The sequence below is a fragment of the Rhincodon typus genome, chromosome 3, assembly GCF_021869965.1.
Source record: "Rhincodon typus isolate 14 chromosome 3, sRhiTyp1.1, whole genome shotgun sequence".
In the NCBI taxonomy this organism is placed as follows: Eukaryota; Metazoa; Chordata; class Chondrichthyes; order Orectolobiformes; family Rhincodontidae; genus Rhincodon; species Rhincodon typus.
The window spans coordinates 95,433,184-95,453,584 of record NC_063334.1 but is presented as its reverse complement, the minus strand read 5'-3'; the positions used below and the strand labels follow the sequence as shown (position 1 = coordinate 95,453,584).

The following is a 20,401-nucleotide window of genomic DNA, read 5'->3' as shown; positions in this document are numbered from 1 at the left end:
GGGAACATACTGTTTCAGTAGGCCACAAAGATAATTGAAGCATTTGAAACAGAATATATAAAGAAGTTAGGTATTAAAGGATGTATGGAGAGAAGGCAGAGAGAACTGTCAAAAAAAAAAGTTTAATATCAAAACACAGTAAACTAGGAAGGAGCCAGAATACCTATTATCACAACAAGGCAACACATATTCTTAAGGAAAGCCCATTCTCCCTGTGTCTGTGTGGGTTTCCTCCGGGCACTCCGGTTTCCTCCCACAGACCAAAGATGCGCAGGTTAAGTGGATTGACTAAGCTAAATTGCCCATAGTGTTCAGGGGTCTGTAGATTAGGTGGGCTACATGGGAATGGGTCTGGGTGGGATACTCCAAGGGTTGGTGTGGACTTGTTGGGCCGAAGGGCCTGTTTCCACACTGTAGGGATTCTATGAAAGCCGTATGCAAGGCAAGTCCAAGATATATTGAAGAAGGACTGTGAACATGTGAGAATGTATGAATGTAAAGAATTGTACAGAAATTATCTGAAATAAAGATTTTTCACAGAAATTAATAGGAAGACACTGATTTATAAATTAATGCATGATTAAACGATGTCATTAGAAATCCAAAAACATTTTAATTGCAAATTATGAATTTCAATCACATTTCAAAACACAGCATTTCCAATATTCATCTCAACATTTTGTTACTTCTATACCCAAGTTGTCACAGTCTGTGCACTGTTGTGATTTAAACTATAATGAACTGGAAAGGGAAGAAACATTTTATAACCACCCAAACATTCTTGATTAAGAAGATCACAATTCAGAGGAGATATTCTTGCTTTACATGGTAGTCTGTTTGCCCAATGAACATCTGCTGAGTTAGGAATAACAATTATGTATTTTTCAGCCTACTGAGCCTATTTTCCCATTTCCATCAAGCTGTCAAAAGGACTGAGCAGAATTTATGTCCTTTTCCTTTTGGATACCAATTTCAATGCTGCAAGTTAATTTACATAATAGTCAGGAGCTGATCACAATGCGCGACTATAGTGCATTTATACAGTTCGTCTATCTACTAAAGGACAGGACTTTTTTTCTTTTGTGATGGTAGTGGTGAATATTTGGGTGGGTGGGTAGGTTGATAGGGAGTATAGAGACGATAGACAAACACATTTTTCTAAAATTAAAATCAAATTTCACAGTATTTTTCATTTTAGAGTGTTTGAGGAAAAAAAACTCGAATTCCATCATTATCCTTAAATGATTTATTTTGAACATACATTTCCTAGCAGTGGTTAACATTAATATCTACTAGTTCACTACAAGATACAAACTAACATTTATCAATACAAAAATTACTACATATAAGATCAATACAATATATATTCTCTGCATGATCCAAAATATTTGGTGGCCCCAAAAACTTTCTTCAAAATTCAGCAGCTTATCAAAAATTAAAACCATGTTTCTATTTAAAATGAAGTTTTGTCAAGTCTACATAGAAGCATACTTCCAAGAAATGTTGCTTATGTTCATACAGCTTGACAGGTTGCAGGAGAGGTTTTGAAGGGTAAATTCTAACACCACATTACTCATGTGAAGCTCCTTTTAAAGAATCCTTTGGTCATTAAGTCAGAGAAAAACCCATGCATAAATGCAGATACCTTCCATAGTTCCACAAGTAGCCAAGCTACAAGCCTGTCAATAGCCAATTACCCCAGGACACAAAACGTGACCACTGAAACTCCAGCAAGCCACTGTTATCTCAGGCTGTTAGTATTTTACTTTTCCCCACAGGACTAGAGTCATGAAATGCCATCAAGCTAACACTATTTGTATTTAAAAATTTGGGAGATGCCACTTTAATAAATATTTTAAAATATTAGGGCAAATATTTGTTTTGTATTTTATGACCATCATCACATTTCACTCGAATAAACGACAGGTTATCCAAAAAGGGTGGACAAGTATCATTTCACATAGGCCCTAATTATGATTATCCTGATCGTGAAATATTGACAAACAAATGTTCAATGCTAAAGCTGCAAATTAAAACTAAATCTATATGCAGTTTTTAAACAAGAAAAAAATCTATAATGGTCTATCACTGCGGACTTCTACTTAGTAGATAATCAAGATAGAAGCTTCTGCACTCTTCCACTCTTAAAGAGCAGAACTGATCATGTGGAACATGTCTGAGAGAACATCCACATGAAATTTTATTTCAGGCCATATCTGTTTGACTATGGCAACAAAGAAACATGAATAAATTCAGTGGTGAATAACCTGAAGTAGCTACAATTGCTAAATAATGCACTGTTAGAACCCTTCGAAAGAGGGAAGCTCAAACAGGAAGGGAAGGTAAAAGGCAGATATAAAAACAGTAAATGCTGACCTGAGATCTCTACAACATAAAAATATTCAAGTAGAAAAGCTACAATAGTAGCAGCGGCCATTTCTGCAAAGACAGCACACTAACAGCACTCCATTCAGTGTGAGGAACAGACAAATCAAGCCGTGCTTGAGCATGCCAAAAAGGCAGAAAACACTGGAATGTGATGAGACTAATTCTCATGACTCCATCAACATTCTCCCAACATCCAAAACCATAAAGGTACATTTACACAATGAATAACTAAAATGCTCTGTATATCCCATGATGCATTTAATTGTGCAAAAACTTAGTAGTATTGATATTCAGGTTCGTTACTTTTTGATGTGGGGGGCATGGGCAAAATTTTTGACAATGCATATCTGTTCCTTTCTACATCCTCAGCAATATGAATGTAAGTAAACCTTGAATCTAACCTTTGGGTTTGAATAGGATGCAAGGATCATTCAATAAATTATGCATCTGCAATGCACCATGCATGCAAATTTAAAGATAATTCAGGTTCCTCATTTTCAGTTTTTAAGCATTCCAGGAATCTCATCAATTGATTGAAAACCAGCCAGATAAGATCTAAGAAAGGGGAATTAATGAATGCTCCATTTTCTAGATTAAAATCAGGCTAATGTTAATTGCAAGTTGTTTTAAAAAAGTATACTTACACATTGACAGTCTCCATTACTTGTTACATACATTTCTTTGAAAATATTTTAAATTTATAACATGGATTTTACTGAGTTTATAAAGCCTATTTAAATGAATCTCTCACTTAACTGAATTAAATTTCACTGCAATGAACCTTTTTATGATTCCATTTAACCTGATTGGAATAGCAGATTAAAATTCTGCCATTTGTAGTTGCAATATTTTCCAAATAGTTAACAACATTCCATGTTGCTCAAAGTTAAATAAAATGTGTTGTTAAATTGCAATAATATTAATCCACAGCTGTTTTTAAACGCTGCATTATCAAAGCTGGATTTCCAAATAGCACAACAATTGTAATGATCTGCGCACATTAACACGTCAGAAAACTAGGTTGTGATGAAACAGCTGGTTGTGTTTCACTAGGAGGCACTGGTAGAATGTATACTCAACCAAGTGCAACAGGACAAGTGTTATGAGAGTTTAAAACAATCTAATTTCAGAGCAAAGAGCCATATTTAATATTGAATACTTCTTGTTTAAGTAATCGAAAATTATTTAGATTAACTCAGGCAATGCACTGCTGGCAAACTGCCTGTTTACTCAAGTGAACTTCATGGCTTTTCAAGGAAATTGTGTATTAGACTGGAGACTGCAGGAAAATTATCAGAATTTGCTATGTCCACCAAAATGAGCCAAAATCCCAATTATGTAAATTTTCACACGAAAACTGTATACATTAGCAACACTGAATTTTTAAGTCAATAAAAACAAACATGCAAACTGAAAATGAAGACACCGGCCATGAGGAGTTACTGTTACTTTTCTTTGGAACACTGAACCTTGGATTATTCCACACAAACATTACAGTGAATGCAGTGGAAGCAATTATAGTTTTACAGTTTAGAATCAGTTATGTAAATACAATATTGTGGTGTACATTTATGCAGATCAAGATCAAATGGGACTTTACAAAATAAATAATCAAACTTCAGACTGTTGAGTCTGCCCATTCAAAGTTATTTGATGGAGAAATGGATAACATTAATAAAGGAATTATTATTAATTTTTGGGACTAAATCAAATCAAACGACTAGAATTCCACGCCCACATTATCCCACTTCTGGGTTAGGCCTAACCCTAACAAACTACACTACTATCAGACTTTAAAATACTGCATATAGATTTGATAAATTTATAGCAATTTAAACCTGAACACTGCTAGAAGATTTACTAGATGTAAAAAGATAACAACTGAGCATTTCGCTTGGCCATCCAAGCAAAATTTCTACCAACATGATTTTAACCCAAGGATATAAAGGACGGTTTCTCTCATCAAAGCACATTCCTGGATGAGAATTCATCCTGCTGCTGGTGGGTTACTAACAATGTAATATTCAAGACTGACTTGGTAACTTCACATTTCTATACTTTAAGTCTTTGGAATTGACTTTTAAATGCTTCTCCAATTTCTAAAGTAGATGGTGGGAAAGAGACGTAAAAGCAATGTTTTTACTAAAAAACGTAGAATAGGGTAAGTGGAGTAGAAATATAATAAAACTGAAAATAGGGATAAAAGGGAGGTCGTTAAGTGAACTATTTAGCACTTTATTTTAGCAAGTACAATTAATATTACAGTAATAAAGCTACTCTGAACTTTAAGTAAATTATTGTAAAATTAGTGTTTTCTTCAGCAAATGATGAACTAGAAACCCTAAAACTAAACTCAAGAAACTTCTTCATGCGAACTTTCTATTTTGTTTTACAGAAGAATATAATCTTCACCCATTCTCCTTTCCTAAAAAGCCCTCCAACCCAGGGAAGTGCATTTATAATTCTGTCCAACCAGCAGTAATACTGTAACTTTTATTCTTTACACCTGAATATTGTAGGGATTTAAATCCAGATGACCGAGGGAATTTTGTTAGTCATTTTCAAAGTGAAAAAGAACTTAGTCTGAAATATTGTATTCCTGGTTAGGCAGTATCGGACTTGAAGAAAATGCCCTTTTAGATCAGAAGCACATTAAGCACATTTTGGAATCAACTGCAGGTACTGAGCACAGAAATTTTTTTGGTTTAAACCTATGGAGAACATGCAAATACATTTCTCTTCACAATACAAATACTGGTAACTTCTTTAAGCAGCCATGGACTTGTTTTCTAAAAACCTGAGCAAACTGTTTATTTTCTAATCATCTGTGTATTAGCAATTAAAGAAGGTATTTTGCATGAAAGTATATGAATGTTGCACATATTGAAAAAGACCATGCAAGCTGATAAGCTTTTTACGAAATAAAGGTCCTATTAAATGGTTCGTATGTAATATGCAATTATTAGGAAAAACTAAATAACAAGCTCCTGTCTAATCACACTTGCCAAGCTGTGCAAAATTAAGGAATGTATAAACTGCACTGTCATGCAAATTTAAAAAAAAAATCAAAAAAGTGTTGCAAAGCGAACCATAGCCACCGAATTTCATGCCACAATTTCAGTCATGCACACGCACACAAAGCCCGTCTTTTTCAGTGCATTAATTATTTCATTCACCTCAACTTTAAAAGCAAGCAGCAAAAATCAGCCAAACATTCAGCCTTTTCTCCCTTTTTTTTGTGTAGCAAAATATGTAATGTAGGGAAACTTAGAAATACAAAAGCTGTCATGGCTTTTAAAGTACTTAAAATTATTTGTTATCTTTTACTCTAGCCTTGCAGCCTCCAAAGTTGTGCTGCGCTCCACACTCTGACCAGCAGAGTTGCTGTTTCCCTGGGGGAGGTTATGTCCCATCTGAAAAAAATCTGACCATCATGGGATAATTATCAGGCAGTCAATGTATTATAAAAGACTCACGCATAACAAAGGTCGTGTACCAGCTTTTGTTTTCCACATTCACAGTACATACTAATAAAAATAAAAAGATTTACAACAAAATACACATTACGGGGAAGGGGCAGAATTTAATGTAAAAGGATTTATTTACACAAAGGAGTATAGAAAGCAACATAAAGTGGAACAAATTAAAGAAAACGGATCCATTTCATTTTGTACTCCTGCAGCTTTTATGGCACAAAGGGCCACCAATGTGCCAATTTTTTTTAAACCATATATTCCAGATTGAATTTTTGATCTATCCTGTTTAAGACTCAGTACAGGACAATAAGCATCTCACGAGATCATGCTTTGAACAAAAATATTACCAATCAAGTCAGATTAAAAACACTAAATAAAGCAAACCTGTCTCTTAACACGTGTACAATTGTCCTTACATGCCATCTAATTATGCAGCCCTCAATTGTCCTACTACATAATTCTTTTATCTCTGGAGGTTCTATTAATTTCAATAGCATATAACCATGCAGAAAGCACATCACATTGACAGCACAGAGGCAACAGATTTGCATGGAGATTTCAGCTTTCCACTTTGTGCAGGTTACACACAATACAATAACAATCTTAACCCTATTGGATCCTAAAGATAGTTCAAATCCTTACAAACTGTTATACCTATGAATAACCTTAACAGAAATTAAAATCCTATATGAAAAACCCTGGGGTATTTTACACAAAGTCTACTTAGTAATATGTTGAGCTGCAATACTAAAAAAAAATTCTAGTGGGAAAGAAACCTTACCATTTCCACTCTCTATGATGCACACATGCTAGACCAATGCCCCACTAAACAAAGCAACCTTACTGTTAACCACAGTGAACCAAATACATGCCTGTACCTTAAATCGAACATGTACATTACAAAGATTTACTGTAGTTCTTCGTTTAGAAAAAGAATCTGAACACTGGCATTACAACCCAAATACTTATACTATCTTGTGTTTTAAATGCAAAACTAAAGATATGTCAAACTTTAACTGATATGCACGTACCACTCAGTGAAAATATAAGCTATTTAGGGTTTCTCGAGCCATTTAGCCTTGTTACCAATCATTAGCCATTCATTTTGACTGATATTATTACTTCATCAGAAACTTACATTTTAATGTCTATGATTTTACTTAGGTGTTTACTATTAAATTTGGAAACAAGCTGCACTTTAGAATTGCACTAACATTGTCATTTTTGTAGCTCTCCTAAATTCATGCAAATGCCTATTAATCCCCGAGTGTTTCTTAATTCTTACCTTCAGCCTTAGTCTGTATGTAAAACCCCCATGTCTCTGGCTGCCAACTTTTAACCTAATGATTATGATTTTCTCTCTGCACTTAAACCCACTTTTGAAGCCTATATTCCTGCATTAGTTGCATTATCCCTTTGTCAGAAACATGTTGTTTTTGGGTCAGATGTCTTCCTTTGTTTCTTCTCTTCTGGTGTAAAGCTCTAAAAAGAAGAGACAAATGTCCATCGAAAAAGACTTCAGGGTTCAACTTTCCCCAATGTCGACTGAACAGTGCGACGGCTAAACACCTCCCTCCCACCCGTCCCAGTAGGGTTGGGATTGTACTATATGCCCCACTGGTTTACCCTTCCCCCCCCGTAAAGGGTAACGTTTTCCCTGGGTGCAGAGTCTCCCTATGGACTTCCCAGCTTGAAAGACCTGTAGAGACAAAAAAACCTGTTTTACATGTTTGACCAAAATAAAACAACCGCAAGGCACTTCACAGGTGTGTTACCAAATAAATTTCACCAAGCTACATCAGACAACATCAGGGCCAGAGGTAGACTTTAATCCTTACAAGGCTGAGACGCAGAAGAGATCATTAGTTTCTAGCTCAATAAAGAAGGAGATTTGTTGGATTTAGTTCCAGAGAATGAAGTGAGTCATGTGGATCAATATCAAAAGGCAAGCATTTATGGAAGTAATCACAGGATCATTCGCTTGAACAAGACAAGAAAAAAAATCTACTAGAAAGACACAAATAGAGAAGGGCTAATTTCAGTTGTTGAAAACAGATTTGTTCTGGGTAAATTGGAAGCAAAGATTCACAGGGAAAACTGCAATTGAAAAACAGATGCCCTTAAAGAGGCAATTGTTCAGATAGAGGCTTGGTACGTTCTCATGATGGGGCAAGAACATGAACGCTGAAGACAGAAAGTTCAGGACAGAAATGAAAAAACAAATACTGAAAGGAGGTAACTGACATACCAAATGGATTGAAATTGATTTAAAAAAAGGGGGTCATAGAAAAGATGTGCTTAAAAGCTAAATCACTAGGACCAGGTGGTATGCAGGTGAGAATACAGAGGGAAATAAGGATAGAAAATATGGAGATACTGGCCATATTCTCACAATACTCCTTAGATAGGGGACAAGTGCCAGAGGATTGCAGAACTGTAAATATTACACTTATGTTCAAAAAAGTCAAAGCATATACCAAACAAGTAAACATGTTTAACCTTGGAGGCAGGAAAGCTCTGGAAATAATAACATGGGGCAGAATGAAGTGTTTGAAAAAAAGTAGATTAGTTAAAGGAAGCCAGTATATATTAAATAAGCATGATTCATCTTTAACAGTTTTGATTAACCTTCATGAAGAAACTTACAAGGTGTTTGATAAAATAGGTTTGAAAGCAAAGTCGAAGCTCAAAATTTGAAAGGGACTGTGATAGTATGTGTACAGATTTGGTGGAGACCCAGGAAAGAGATTTGTGGACTTATTCTTTCACAAAGGGAAGAGGGCTAGGGGTCCCCATTAGAATCCTTGTTTTTCTTGATATTTTACAATCGCCTAGATGGGTACACAGAGCATAATTTCAAAATTTGCACATGACAAAACTTCAAAGAACAGTAAAACTGAGAATAGTGATAGACTTCCAAGAAATGTAGACTAAATTTAAAAGCACAATCATTTACTTGGTAGGAAGAATGAAAATCAGTATAAAGTAAAGGACATAATTCTAAAAGGGGTGCAGATAAAGACACCTGGGAATACAGTTGTACAAATGGTTAGAGATGGCTGGACAGGGTTAAAATATGGTTGATTAGGCATGACCAATCCTAGGCTTTGTACAGAGGGTTGGAGAAAAGCAAGAAATTTATGATCAACCCTTATAAAACACTGATTCTATCTTACCAAGTGTACTGTCCCTAAATCTGGCCTGGGACTTAGGAAGGTTGAAGGCTTTAGAGTGGGGAAAAAATTGTGTAAATGCTATCAAGAATTAAGTCACTAGTATGCATAATTTGAGACAGCTGGGTTGTTCTCCTTCAGAAAAAGTTGAAAGGTAGTGTTCAAATACATGAGCACATAGGAAGATGGTTGTGATTGTCGGAGGTCATTTGCCTCAGTCCAACATCACCACTGAATGAGTTCCTCAGGGTGGTGTCCTAGGCCCAACGATCTTCAGCTGCCTCATCAATGGCCTTCCCTCCATCATAAGGTCAGAAGTGGGGATGCTTACCAATGGCTGTACAATGTTCAGCACTACTCACAACTCAAGTACTGAAGCAATCCATGTTCAAATGCAGCAAGACCTGGGCAATATCCTGCCAATATTCATGCTCACAAGTGTCAGGCAATGGCCATCTTAAACAAGACAGAACCTACCATATCCCACTAATGTTCTGTTATCGTAGTGCTGCTCCCAACTATTAATCCTGGGGTTTATAACTGACCAGAAATGGAATTGGATAATCCATATAAATATGTGACAACAAGAGCCGGTCAGAGGCCAGGAAATGCATATCAAATAAGTCACTTCTTGACTCCTCAAAGCTTGTCCACTATATGCAAGGCAAGCATCAGAAGTGCAATGGTATACTCCCCACTTGCCTGGATGAGTGCAGCTATAACATTAAATAAGCTTGACACCATTCTGGACAAAAGTCTAATTGATTGGCACCAAATCCTTAAACATTCACTCTCTTCATCATAGCTACAGTGCTAAGTGTGCATCATCTAAAAATGCAGAGCAGCAACTCACCCAGGCTCCTCAACATTTTCCAAACATTCAATCTCAACCACCCAGGAGAACAAAGGGAGCAGATGCATTGGAACATCATCCACTGGAAGCTCCCTTCCAGGCAACATACCACCCTGACTTAGAAGCATAACTGCTAATTCTTTACTGTTGCTGGGCCAGAATCTTGCAACCCCCTTTCAGCACTGTAGGTGTATTTGCATCCTAAGGACTGCAATGGTTCAAGAAAGCAGCTCACCATCATCTTTTCATTATTAAGGATGGGTAACATATGCAGGCCTAGCCAGCAACTTCAACTTTGCGTCAACAAATAACAAAGGATCCAAAAAAGAACAGGGGAAAAAAATCTATTGGCAGAAAGGTTGACAAAGATTAAAAGTCACTGCGAAGATAATCAGAAGTGACATGAAAGTCAGAACCTGAAAGTGTGGTAAAGGACTGACTCAACTGTGGTTTTCAAAAAGGGAGTTGGAGAATACGAGAAAAGGAAAAACTAACAGGTAGGTACTCAAAATGTGCAGAATGTCCCACAAGGATCTGCGTTAGTGCCTCAAGTAATCACAATATTTATTAATGATTTGGATAGAAATTTGTATAGAAAGTCATATATCCAAATTTGCTGCTGACAAAGTTAGGCAGCACTGTAGACAGTGTAGATGATAACATAAAATTATAAAGGGATATTGAAGGACTGGGCAAAATTGTAGCAAATGGAGTTCAATGTAAGCAAGTGTGAAGTTAGCTGTTTTGGACCAAAAAAGGATAAATCAGGGTAGTTTCTTTTAGATGGTATGAAGTTAAATACAGTTGGCGTTCAAACAGACTTGGGGCTGAGGTGCAGATCTTTAAAATGCCACAAACAGGTGCAGAAAATAATCAATGTGGCTAATGGAATGCTGGTCTTTATATCTAAAGGACTGAAGTATAAGGTCACACCACATATGCTGTAGCTTTACAAAACCCTGTTACAGCTCACTTGGAGTACTGTGAACAGATCTAGGCATTACACCTTAAAGAATATATTAGTTTTGGAGGGAGTACCTGGACTTCAGGGATTAAATGGAGGAGAGACTATACAGATTAGGTCTGTTTTCTCCAGAATTTAGAAGATTAAGGGGTGACTCAATTGAAGTCTTCAAGATATTAATAGGAAAAGACAGAGTAACTATTTCCACTAGCTGGACTTTCTAGAACTAGGGGGCAAAGTCTGAGATCAATGGCTACATCTATGTTCCTATTACAGGGAAAGGGTAGCAGAGTATGGCTAACCACAAATGTTCTTGCAGGAACTTATAGGCCAGATAGTTATTTCCATGTTGCAAACATTCTACGATTCTACAGAGTGTGCTAAAGGAAGAAACATGGAGGTGGGGTAGTAGAGAAGTTTATGGAAGGAATTCCAGAGTTTAAGATTCTGACAATTAAAGCCTGATTGTTAATGGCAGAACAGTCAACATCAGAAATGGTCATGAGATCAGAATTCTGAGAGCAGGGATACATCTCAGTGGATTCTGGGACAAGACGGCAGTGCAGAGCTAGGGTGGTGAAAGGCCATGGAGCACTCAGAATTTTTAGAAAAAGAGGATGTTGCTTAACCAGAAGTCACTACAGGTTAGTGCATGTTCAGATGAGAAATGGGACTTGGTATGATTTAAGATTTGTAGTTTTGATAGGTCAATAAAGATGCAATGACAGACTTTTAAATTAGATAATTAATAATTTTCAGCAAAGATTTATCACAGTGAGAAAGACTCTTAGAGAAGGATGCATTGCTTGTGACTAAATGAGGAAGCTAAGGATATTATCAAATTGAAGGATCATTCTGTAAAGGTTAGTGACAGGTCAGAAAATTAGTTAGATTTTACGAACCAGCAAAGAATAACCAAAATCAAAAAGGAATAAGTAAAGCATGACAGAAAGCTAGCTACTAATACACAAGCAGATGGTAAGAGTTTCTACAAGTATTCAAATATGAAAAGTGTAACCAAAGCCAGTGTTAGTTCTTTAGAGAGAGAGTTTGCAGAACTAGTAATGGAAAACAATGAAATGAGAGATAAAAACAGAAATTGCTGGAAGAACTCAGCAGATCTAGCAGCATTTGGGGAGACAGAACCGGAGTTGACATTTCAGGTCCAGTCACACATCTTCAGAATGGAGTGGCTGCTTTCTCTCCACAGATGCTGCAAGACCTGCTGAATTTTCCCAGCAATTTCTGTTTGTGTTTCTGATGTCCAACATCTGCCACTCTTTGGTATTTTTTTCTATGAAACGATAGAGGTGTTTAACAGATTTTTTTGTATCCGTCTTGAAAGTTAAAAAGTGAAAGGAAGGGATGAACTTAAAAACCAATCACCAGGGAAAAGGTGCTGAGAAAACTATTAGATCATGTCCATAGAACAGAATGATCTACATCCTACAGTACGAAAACAAGTGGTGGCACAGGTAGCTGAGGTATTAGTTATAATCTTCCAAATTCATTAGATTCTAGAACGATGCCAGTGGTTTTGAAAATAACATATTTAATGCCTTTATTCAAGTAAGAGGGACACAGAAAGCAGGAAGCTATAGGCTATTTAGCCTATTTGCCAGAGGGACATTGCTAGAATACCTTACTATGGAAGTTAAAGCTAGATACTTAGAAAATCAATAGAGTCAACATGGTTTTGTTAAAGGGAAATCATTTTTCATGAACATATTAGAGGTTATTGAGGAAGGATCAAGTACGGTAGACAAAGAGGGTCCTGTGGATATACTGTTCTCGGAATTCAAAAGAAAGCACTGGGTAAGGAGCTACGCCCAATGTTACTAAACAACAGCACATTGCATAGGGGGCAGCATATTGGCTTGCATAACGGATTAGTTAGCTAACAAGAAGCAGATACAGGGAAGTGCAGTTCACACCACAACCAGATCAGCTTAATTTTATTGAGTGGCTGAACATGTTTGAAGAACCAAAAGGCCTCCTCCTGGTCCCAATTTCCATGTTCCTATGGCACAAGCCACGTAGTTTTAAATTACCTAAAATTTACAAAGGGTAGACCATGAAAGACCAGCTGGGTTCATTGTTATCTCTGTACTTGACAATTTCAAAGGCGTGGAATGCGACCTCAGCAACAGCTGAGGTGAGAAAGTAACGAAGCTGGTCAATGTTAGAGTGGAAACAACACGCTCATGGGAATTGAAGCTCATCTCTCAGTTGAAGCTAAGCACTTTAGAAATTACCACGAGTATGGGTTGACAACAGCGTACACAGCTAGACTCCATAATACGCTGCAAGGCGTTCTTTCAAGGGAGGTGGGAACTGGTCTGAAAAACGGGTCCAATTCTCATCCCCAATCTGATTTTTAAAACCATGAAGGATCTGAAATTAAATAGAAAAATGTGTTTTGAGCTAACAAGTTTAAAATATGCATGATCAATTTCAGAAATGTGCACTGTAAAACCAAGAATTTTCACGAGCATTCCATTCTAATTTAATTGTCTAATCTACAATTACTAAGTACTAGTTAAAAGAAAGCATAAGTCAGAAGTTTATAGAAAATACTTCATAAACATACTTGCAGTGATAAGCTTAAACTTCAAAATAATCTAAAAATAATCTATTCTTCCAGTGTAACAACTCAAATCAATAGAGCTTTATTTTTCATAACTGTCTTCTATAGCTTCACTTATTCTCCCAAGAAGATTCCAATTATTTCAGGTTACAGAAGTTACAAAATAATGGTTTTCATTTTCATTTTCAACATGTAATTGACATGGTAAAATAGCACTTATTTTATAGAACGACTCATCCAGAGGGTTCTATTAAATCAACTGGAGACACAAGATCAAATTCCATGACTATAGCTGGAGAATAAAAAGCTGGCATCAGGAATAGTGACTGAAAACTACGGACACGGTTTGTAAAACTCCAGCTGACTCATTAATGTTCTTTCAAGAAGGAAAATCAGTCTGGTCTACATGTGATTCCAACTTCTGTACACTTACAGTCCTCTGAAATACCTAGCAAGGTAAAAGCTATAGCTGTACCAAATAAAACCAAACAGATTACCCAGCATTGATTTAAGCATCAGAAACAACAAAAGGAATAACTGGCCTCAGATGCAAAGCAACAGAACTTACTACAAATATGCCTGACAGTAATAAGTTGCAAAATGACATTATTCCATCAATAATGAGGGAGCAGTGATGTAGCAGTAATACCAACGCATGGTAATCTAGATGTTCAGACTAATGTTCTGGGGATGTGGGTTAAAACTCCACCCATGATGGCAGATGAAGAAATTTGAATTTAGCAAAAATCTGGAATTAAACGCTAGCCTGAAGTTGACCATGTAAACACTGTCGATCGTCATACAAAACCAGTTGCTCACTTATGCAACTCAATGAGTGAAATTTGCTATCCTTACTCAGTCTGGCCACATGTGACTCCAGAACCATTGCAACATAGTTGCCTCTTAATGTTTCACGGGTCATCCAGCACCTATCGACTCTAGCTCCATTTTCCAGTAATTGACGCTGCAGCCTTATGAGTCATGGTGTTTCGAGCATTCATCTAAATATTTCTTAAATGTTGTGATGTTTTCCAACTTTACCACCATTTCAGGTAGTGAGTTCCTGATACCTACCAGCCTCTGGGGGAAAAAAATTGTCTATTAATTCTCTTTAAACCTCCTACTCTTCCTTTCTTACCATCTATTCTGTCTATGCCCCTGAATTTTCTACCTCTCAATCAGGACTCCCCTCAGCCTTTTCTGCTTTAAGGAAAACAACCCCAACCTATCTAGTTTCTCTTCATACCTGAAACATCCCAGTCCAGACAATATCATAGATCGCAGAATCATAAAATCCCTACAGTGTGGAAACAGGCCCTTCAGCCCAACAAGTCCACACCAACCCTCAGAGCGTCCCATCCATACCCATTCCCCTATAACACACCTACATCCCTGAATACTACATGCAATTTAGCATGGCCAATCCATCTCGCCTGCACATCTTTGGACTGTGGGAAGAGACCGAAGCATCCATCTCGCAAGCTCACCTCTGACCCCATGCAACTTTACCTTCTGTATCACCCTGCCATGAGGGATCTTGTCAAAGGCCTTACTGAAGTCCATGTAGACAACATCCACTGCCTTACCCTCATCGATCACCTTCGTCACTTTCTCAAAAAACTCAACCTAGTTAGTGAGACACGACCATCCCTTCACAAAACTATGTTGCCTCTCCCTAATGCGCCCATTGATTTCCAGGTGGGAGTAAATCCTGTCTCGAAGAATCCACTCCAATAATTTCCCTACCACTGACGTAAGGTTCACCGGCCTGTAATTAGCTGGATTATTCTTGCCACCTTTCTTAAGCAAAGGAACAACATTGGCTATTCTCCAATCCTCTAGGACCTACCCTGTTACCAGTGAAGATACAAAGATTTCCCTCAAGGCCCCAGCAATTTCCTCCCTTGCCTCTCTCAGTATTCTGGGGTATGTACCATCAGGCCCTGGGGACTTGTCTACCTTAATGTTTTTCAAGACCCCAATACCTCCTCTCTTTTGATCTCAACATGACCCAAACTATCTACACACACTTCCCCAGACTCATCATCCACCAAGTCCTTCTCTATAGTGAATACTAACACGAAGTACTCATTTAATACCTCAACCATTTCCTCTGGCTCCACACAAATTCCCTTCCCTGTCCTGGAGTGGGCCAACGCCCTGCCTGGCTACCCTCCAACTCTTTATATATGTATAAAAAGCCTTGGGATTTTCCTTAATCCTAATAGCCAATGACTTTTCATGACTCCTTTTAGCCCTCCAGACTCCTTGTTTAAATCGCCAGAGGGTGGAATCAAACCTGGGTTTCTGGCGCTGTGAAGCAGCAGTGCTAACCACTGAGCCACCGTGCTGCCCCTAGTGACTCTCGCCTACATTCTCTCTACATGCAAAGAGGATTGCACACAGTATTCTAGCTGTGACCTAACATCTTGTACAGCTCCACCATAACCTCCTGGTTTTGTATTCAACGCCTCAACTGATATAGGCACGTATCTCATAAGCATTCTAACTGCTTTATCCTCCTGTCTTATTGCTTTCAAGGATCAGTGGTGCATACCAAGGTCCCTTCTAATCCTTTGTAGTTCCTAGGGTCCTATGATTTTATAATGTATTCTTTTGCCTTGTTTGCTCCCCCCTCCAAAGTGACTTTTCACGAATAAATTCCATTTGCCATTGTTCTGTCCATCCAACCAGCCTTTATTGTCCTGTAGTCTAAAGGCTTTCCAATTTTCACGTCATCTCAGAACTTGCTGATCAAAACTCCCACATCACGTCTCGATCATTATACACTACAAACAGGAAGGTGATCCAGCACCAAACTCTGCGGCACACCACTGGACACAGACTGCCAGTCACAAAATCATCCTCTACCTCCTGCCACTAAGCCATTCTTAGAACCAGTTTGTCAAATGGCCCTGATCCCATGGGTTATCTTTTTGACCTGTCTCCTTGTCAAGACCTTGTCAAAAGCCTCAGTGAAGTCTACACAGGCTACATTTACTACACTATTCTCATCCAAATATCTAGTCACCTCCTTGAAAAACTCAACCAAACCTGTTAGATATAATCTCCAACCTGACAAAGCTATGCTGACTATCCTTGACTAATTTTGTCCCTCAGAAATTTTTCCAAATGTTTTCCTACCACATATGTTAGATTCACTGGCCAATAGTTCCCTGGTTTATCCACATCACACTTCTTGAACAATGACCCAGCAAGCCACTCAGTAGCAGGGTAATTAGGAATGGACAATAAATGCTGGCCCAGCTCAAGATGGCCACATTCTACAAATGTATGAAAGAAAACATCACTACTATCAGCCTGGGGTATACTCCGTCTCACTTGCAGGACAGAAGAGAAGCAAAGTCACAGAAGTTTTCAGTGGCCTGCTTCAATACCAGGATCTGTTCAAAGACTGTCAACTCAAAATTCTCTTGTGCTGAGCTGAATTCATTGAAGCAGGATTGGAATTCGTATTTCAATGGAAAAAGACACTAGGTGACTGACATATCTCTGCTAAGTGGTTAAATCTTTTTTATTCACAAGTTTTAACAGTATACAATATGGTAAATTGCCAAAAATAACATAAACGAATCATATAACTAAATAATTCATTAAAACTCAATAAGGATGGCAGGATAGATGATGCGTCAAAATTGTAGCATGATGATATTCCTAGATTCCATTCTATTCCAAGGTAAATACATTTGCACTAACAGTTAAAATGTGAAGTTTGAGCCAAAACTGCACAGAGTTTGAGTTGGAGCCTGAATGGCAACGCTTCAGGGAGGTGGAAAGATACCTACATTCTTTCTGTATTGAGAGGCTGTCATACTAGTTAGGATAGCACCTTTTGATTCAGTCCATGGAAGCCATTTAAGTGGGCAGAGTAATAAGGAGTTTAGTATGAGGAGGGAAGAATATAGTGAGGGGGATTAACACTGTTCTCTGTAACAAAGAGCAGGAGTTCAGACAGTTATGTTGTGTTATCTGTCTGGTGCCAGTATTCATGGAAGAATCTGTGGTGGGAGGAGGAGCATTCAGTGATCGTGGTCCATAGGCTGAACTAGCCAAGAGTATCTGCACAGAGTAAGAGGAGCTGGACACTAAATTTAAAGCAGAATATCAAAGAATACAATGTCTGGGTTATTACCTGAGCTGTGAGAAAACTGGCATAGGTTGCATAAAATTCGAGATGAATACACAGCTGAAAGACTTGTGTAGGAGAAATATGTTTTAGTTTGTGAATCACTGGCACTGTACTGTGAAAAGTAGGGGCTATACCATTAGGACAGTCAACACTAGAACCATGTTGGGGTAGTGTTCCTGCAAGCCACATAACTGGGAAATTAGAGAAATAAGGAAACTTTTGAAATAAATAGTGGGGGCAAGGGGCCAATGTGGAATGATGTGGTACATCAAGGATTAAAGACAAGAGAAGATGGCAACATGGGAGATGAGGCTCCGCAAATGACGGGGGGATACAAAGAGGGTTTAAAAAAAAAAAAAGGAATACACCAACAATTTGACGCTGGAACAGTCCCTGAAGATTGGGGTGTAGCTAATGTCACTCCAATATGCAAAAAGGGAGGTAGAGAGAGAACAAGGAATTATAGACCAGTAAGACTAACATCAGTAGTGGAGAAAATTCTCAAATTCATTATCAAAGACTTTATAGTGGAGCATTTAGAAAGCAGTAGCAGGATCATACACAGTCAGCATGGATTTATGAAGGGGAAATCATGCTTGATAAATCTGTTGGAATTCTATGAAGATGTAACTAGAAGAGTTGACAAAGAGGGAGTCAGTCGATGTAGTATATTTGGACTTTCAGAAAGCATTCGACAAAGTCCCGTGTAAGATATTATTGTGCAAGATTAAAGCACAAGGGATTGGGGCACGTGTATTGAGATGGATAGATAACTGGTTGGCAGATAGGAAACAAAGAGTAGGAATTAATGGGTCCTTTTCAAATTGGCAGGTAGTAACTAGTGGGGTGCCACAGGGACTGGTGCTCGGACCCCATCTGTTCACAATATATATTAATGATTTGGATGAGGAAACAAAATGTAACATCTCAGAGTTTGCAGAGGATACCAAGTTTGGTGGGAGGGTGAACTGTGACGAAGATGCAGAGATCCTTCAGCATGACCTGGACAGGTTGGGTGAGTGGACAAATCAATTACAAGTGCATTATAATTTGGATAAATGTGAGGTTATTCACTTTGGAAGCTAAAGCAAGAAGGCAGATTACTACCTGAATGACTGTAAATTGGGAGAGGGGAGTGTGCAGAGGGACCTGGGTGTCCTTGTGCACCAGTCACTGAAGGTAAGCATGCCGGTGCAACAGGCGGTAAAGAAGGCAAATAGTATGTTGACATTCATTGTGAGGGGTTGAGTACAGGAGCACGGTTGTGTTGTTGCAGTTATACAGGGCCTTGAAGTCACATCTAGAATATTGTGCGCAGTTTTCGTCTCCTTTTCTGAGGAAGGATGCTCTTGCTCTCGAGGTAGTTACAGCGAAGGTTTATCAGGCTGATTCCAGTATGGCGGGATTGACATAGGAGGAGACATTGACTAGGTTAGGATTGTTTTTGCTGGAGTTCAGACAAATGAGGGGGCGGAATCTCAGAGACTTATAAAATTCTAACAGGACTAGACAGGGTAACGTAGGGAAGATGTTCCCAATGGCGGGTATGTTCAGAATCAGGGGTCACAGTATGAGGATTCAGGGTAGACCATTTAGGATGGAGATGAGGAGACATTTACTCACCCAAAGAGTGGTGAGCCTGCGGAATTCACTACCACTGGAAGTAGTTAATGCCAAAACATTGAATAGATTCAAGAGGCAGCTAGATGTAACACTTGAGGCAAATGGGATCAAAGGTTATGGGGAGAAAGCAGGATTAGACTACTGAGTTGGAAGATCAGCCATGATTGGGATGAATGGTGGAACAGGCTTGAAGGGCTGAATGGCCACCTTCTGCTCCTATCTTCTATGTCTAATTAAAAATCTGTTGCAAAAAGATAAATCTAAAGAGTCTGTATCTGAGTGCACATGGCATTCATAACAAATTGGTAAAGCTCATGGAAATTAATGAACATAATTTGATAGCTATTACAGATACATGGCTTCTGGATGGCACGGAATGGGTCTTGAATTTTGACTGGTGATATGACATTAAAGAAAAATAGTAAGCTAGATAAAGGTGGAGGTGTAATACTGTTAATTAAGGTGGTTTTTTTATACAAAAGCTAGAGACTACCTTAGTTCAGGACATCAGGATGTAAGATCAGTTTGCGTGGTGTTACGAAGTTGGGTAGAGTATTCATGAATTCGAAGGCAGGAAGTTAGAATTTGTTGGTAAAAATGATCGTGGGGAAAAATAAAGTGTCGTGGTCCCTTTCAGAGCTTGTGCTTTGTCTGTGCTTGGAAGTTTACAAATGCAGGTGCAGTTTATAAATATAGGACAACAAAGCAGCATTTCTTCAAGACAACAAGTTTGAATTTGGCTGATTAATTTAAACCATGTACCTAGATGCAGAAAGCCAACTGAATTTAAATCTGCTAGTGTTAACAAACTTAAACCAATCATATTATTAGAACTTGATGATGTCATTAGGGGTATAAAAGACGAAGACATTTGGAAAATTGGTGGGGGGAGCCATCTGCCACCTGCCAGAGTTAGCACCATTCACCGCTCAGAGAAAGCCCGTCTGATTAATCAACGGTCCCACAGTATTTTAGCTCAATGAAGAAATTATAGAGATAAAACACCCCTGACAGCAGGATTAGCAGAAATAAGGTGTTTGTGAAGACAATCTCTTCAAGTTTGCACAGGCTAAGTTTTAATAAACCCAATTAATAAGAAATCAATAGATTAAGTGGCAACTTTGTTTATTTGAACAGTATTCCAGTAGAATTTAGACCAGTTAGGGAATAGTTAATACATAGGGCAA

The 20,401-nt window shown here is 38.1% G+C and overlaps 1 protein-coding gene across 4 annotated transcripts in view; it reads right to left on the bottom strand.

Moving 5' to 3' along the window:
* Window positions 1–590: 590 nt before the first annotated feature.
* Window positions 591–20,401, bottom strand: part of tnpo1 (transportin 1) — a 122,941-nt gene continuing 103,130 nt past the window's right edge. For 3 of the 4 annotated variants that reach the window (XM_048595394.1, XM_048595393.1, XM_048595391.1), the window contains exons 24-25: window positions 13,110–13,248; window positions 591–7,563 (exon numbers count right to left, since the gene is read on the bottom strand). In XM_048595394.1, coding sequence (XP_048451351.1) covers window positions 13,141–13,248 — 108 coding nt within the window. In that variant the 3' untranslated portion in view covers window positions 591–7,563; window positions 13,110–13,140. The remainder of the gene's footprint in view (window positions 7,564–13,109; window positions 13,249–20,401) is intronic. The other variant, XM_048595392.1, reaches the window with a different exon arrangement.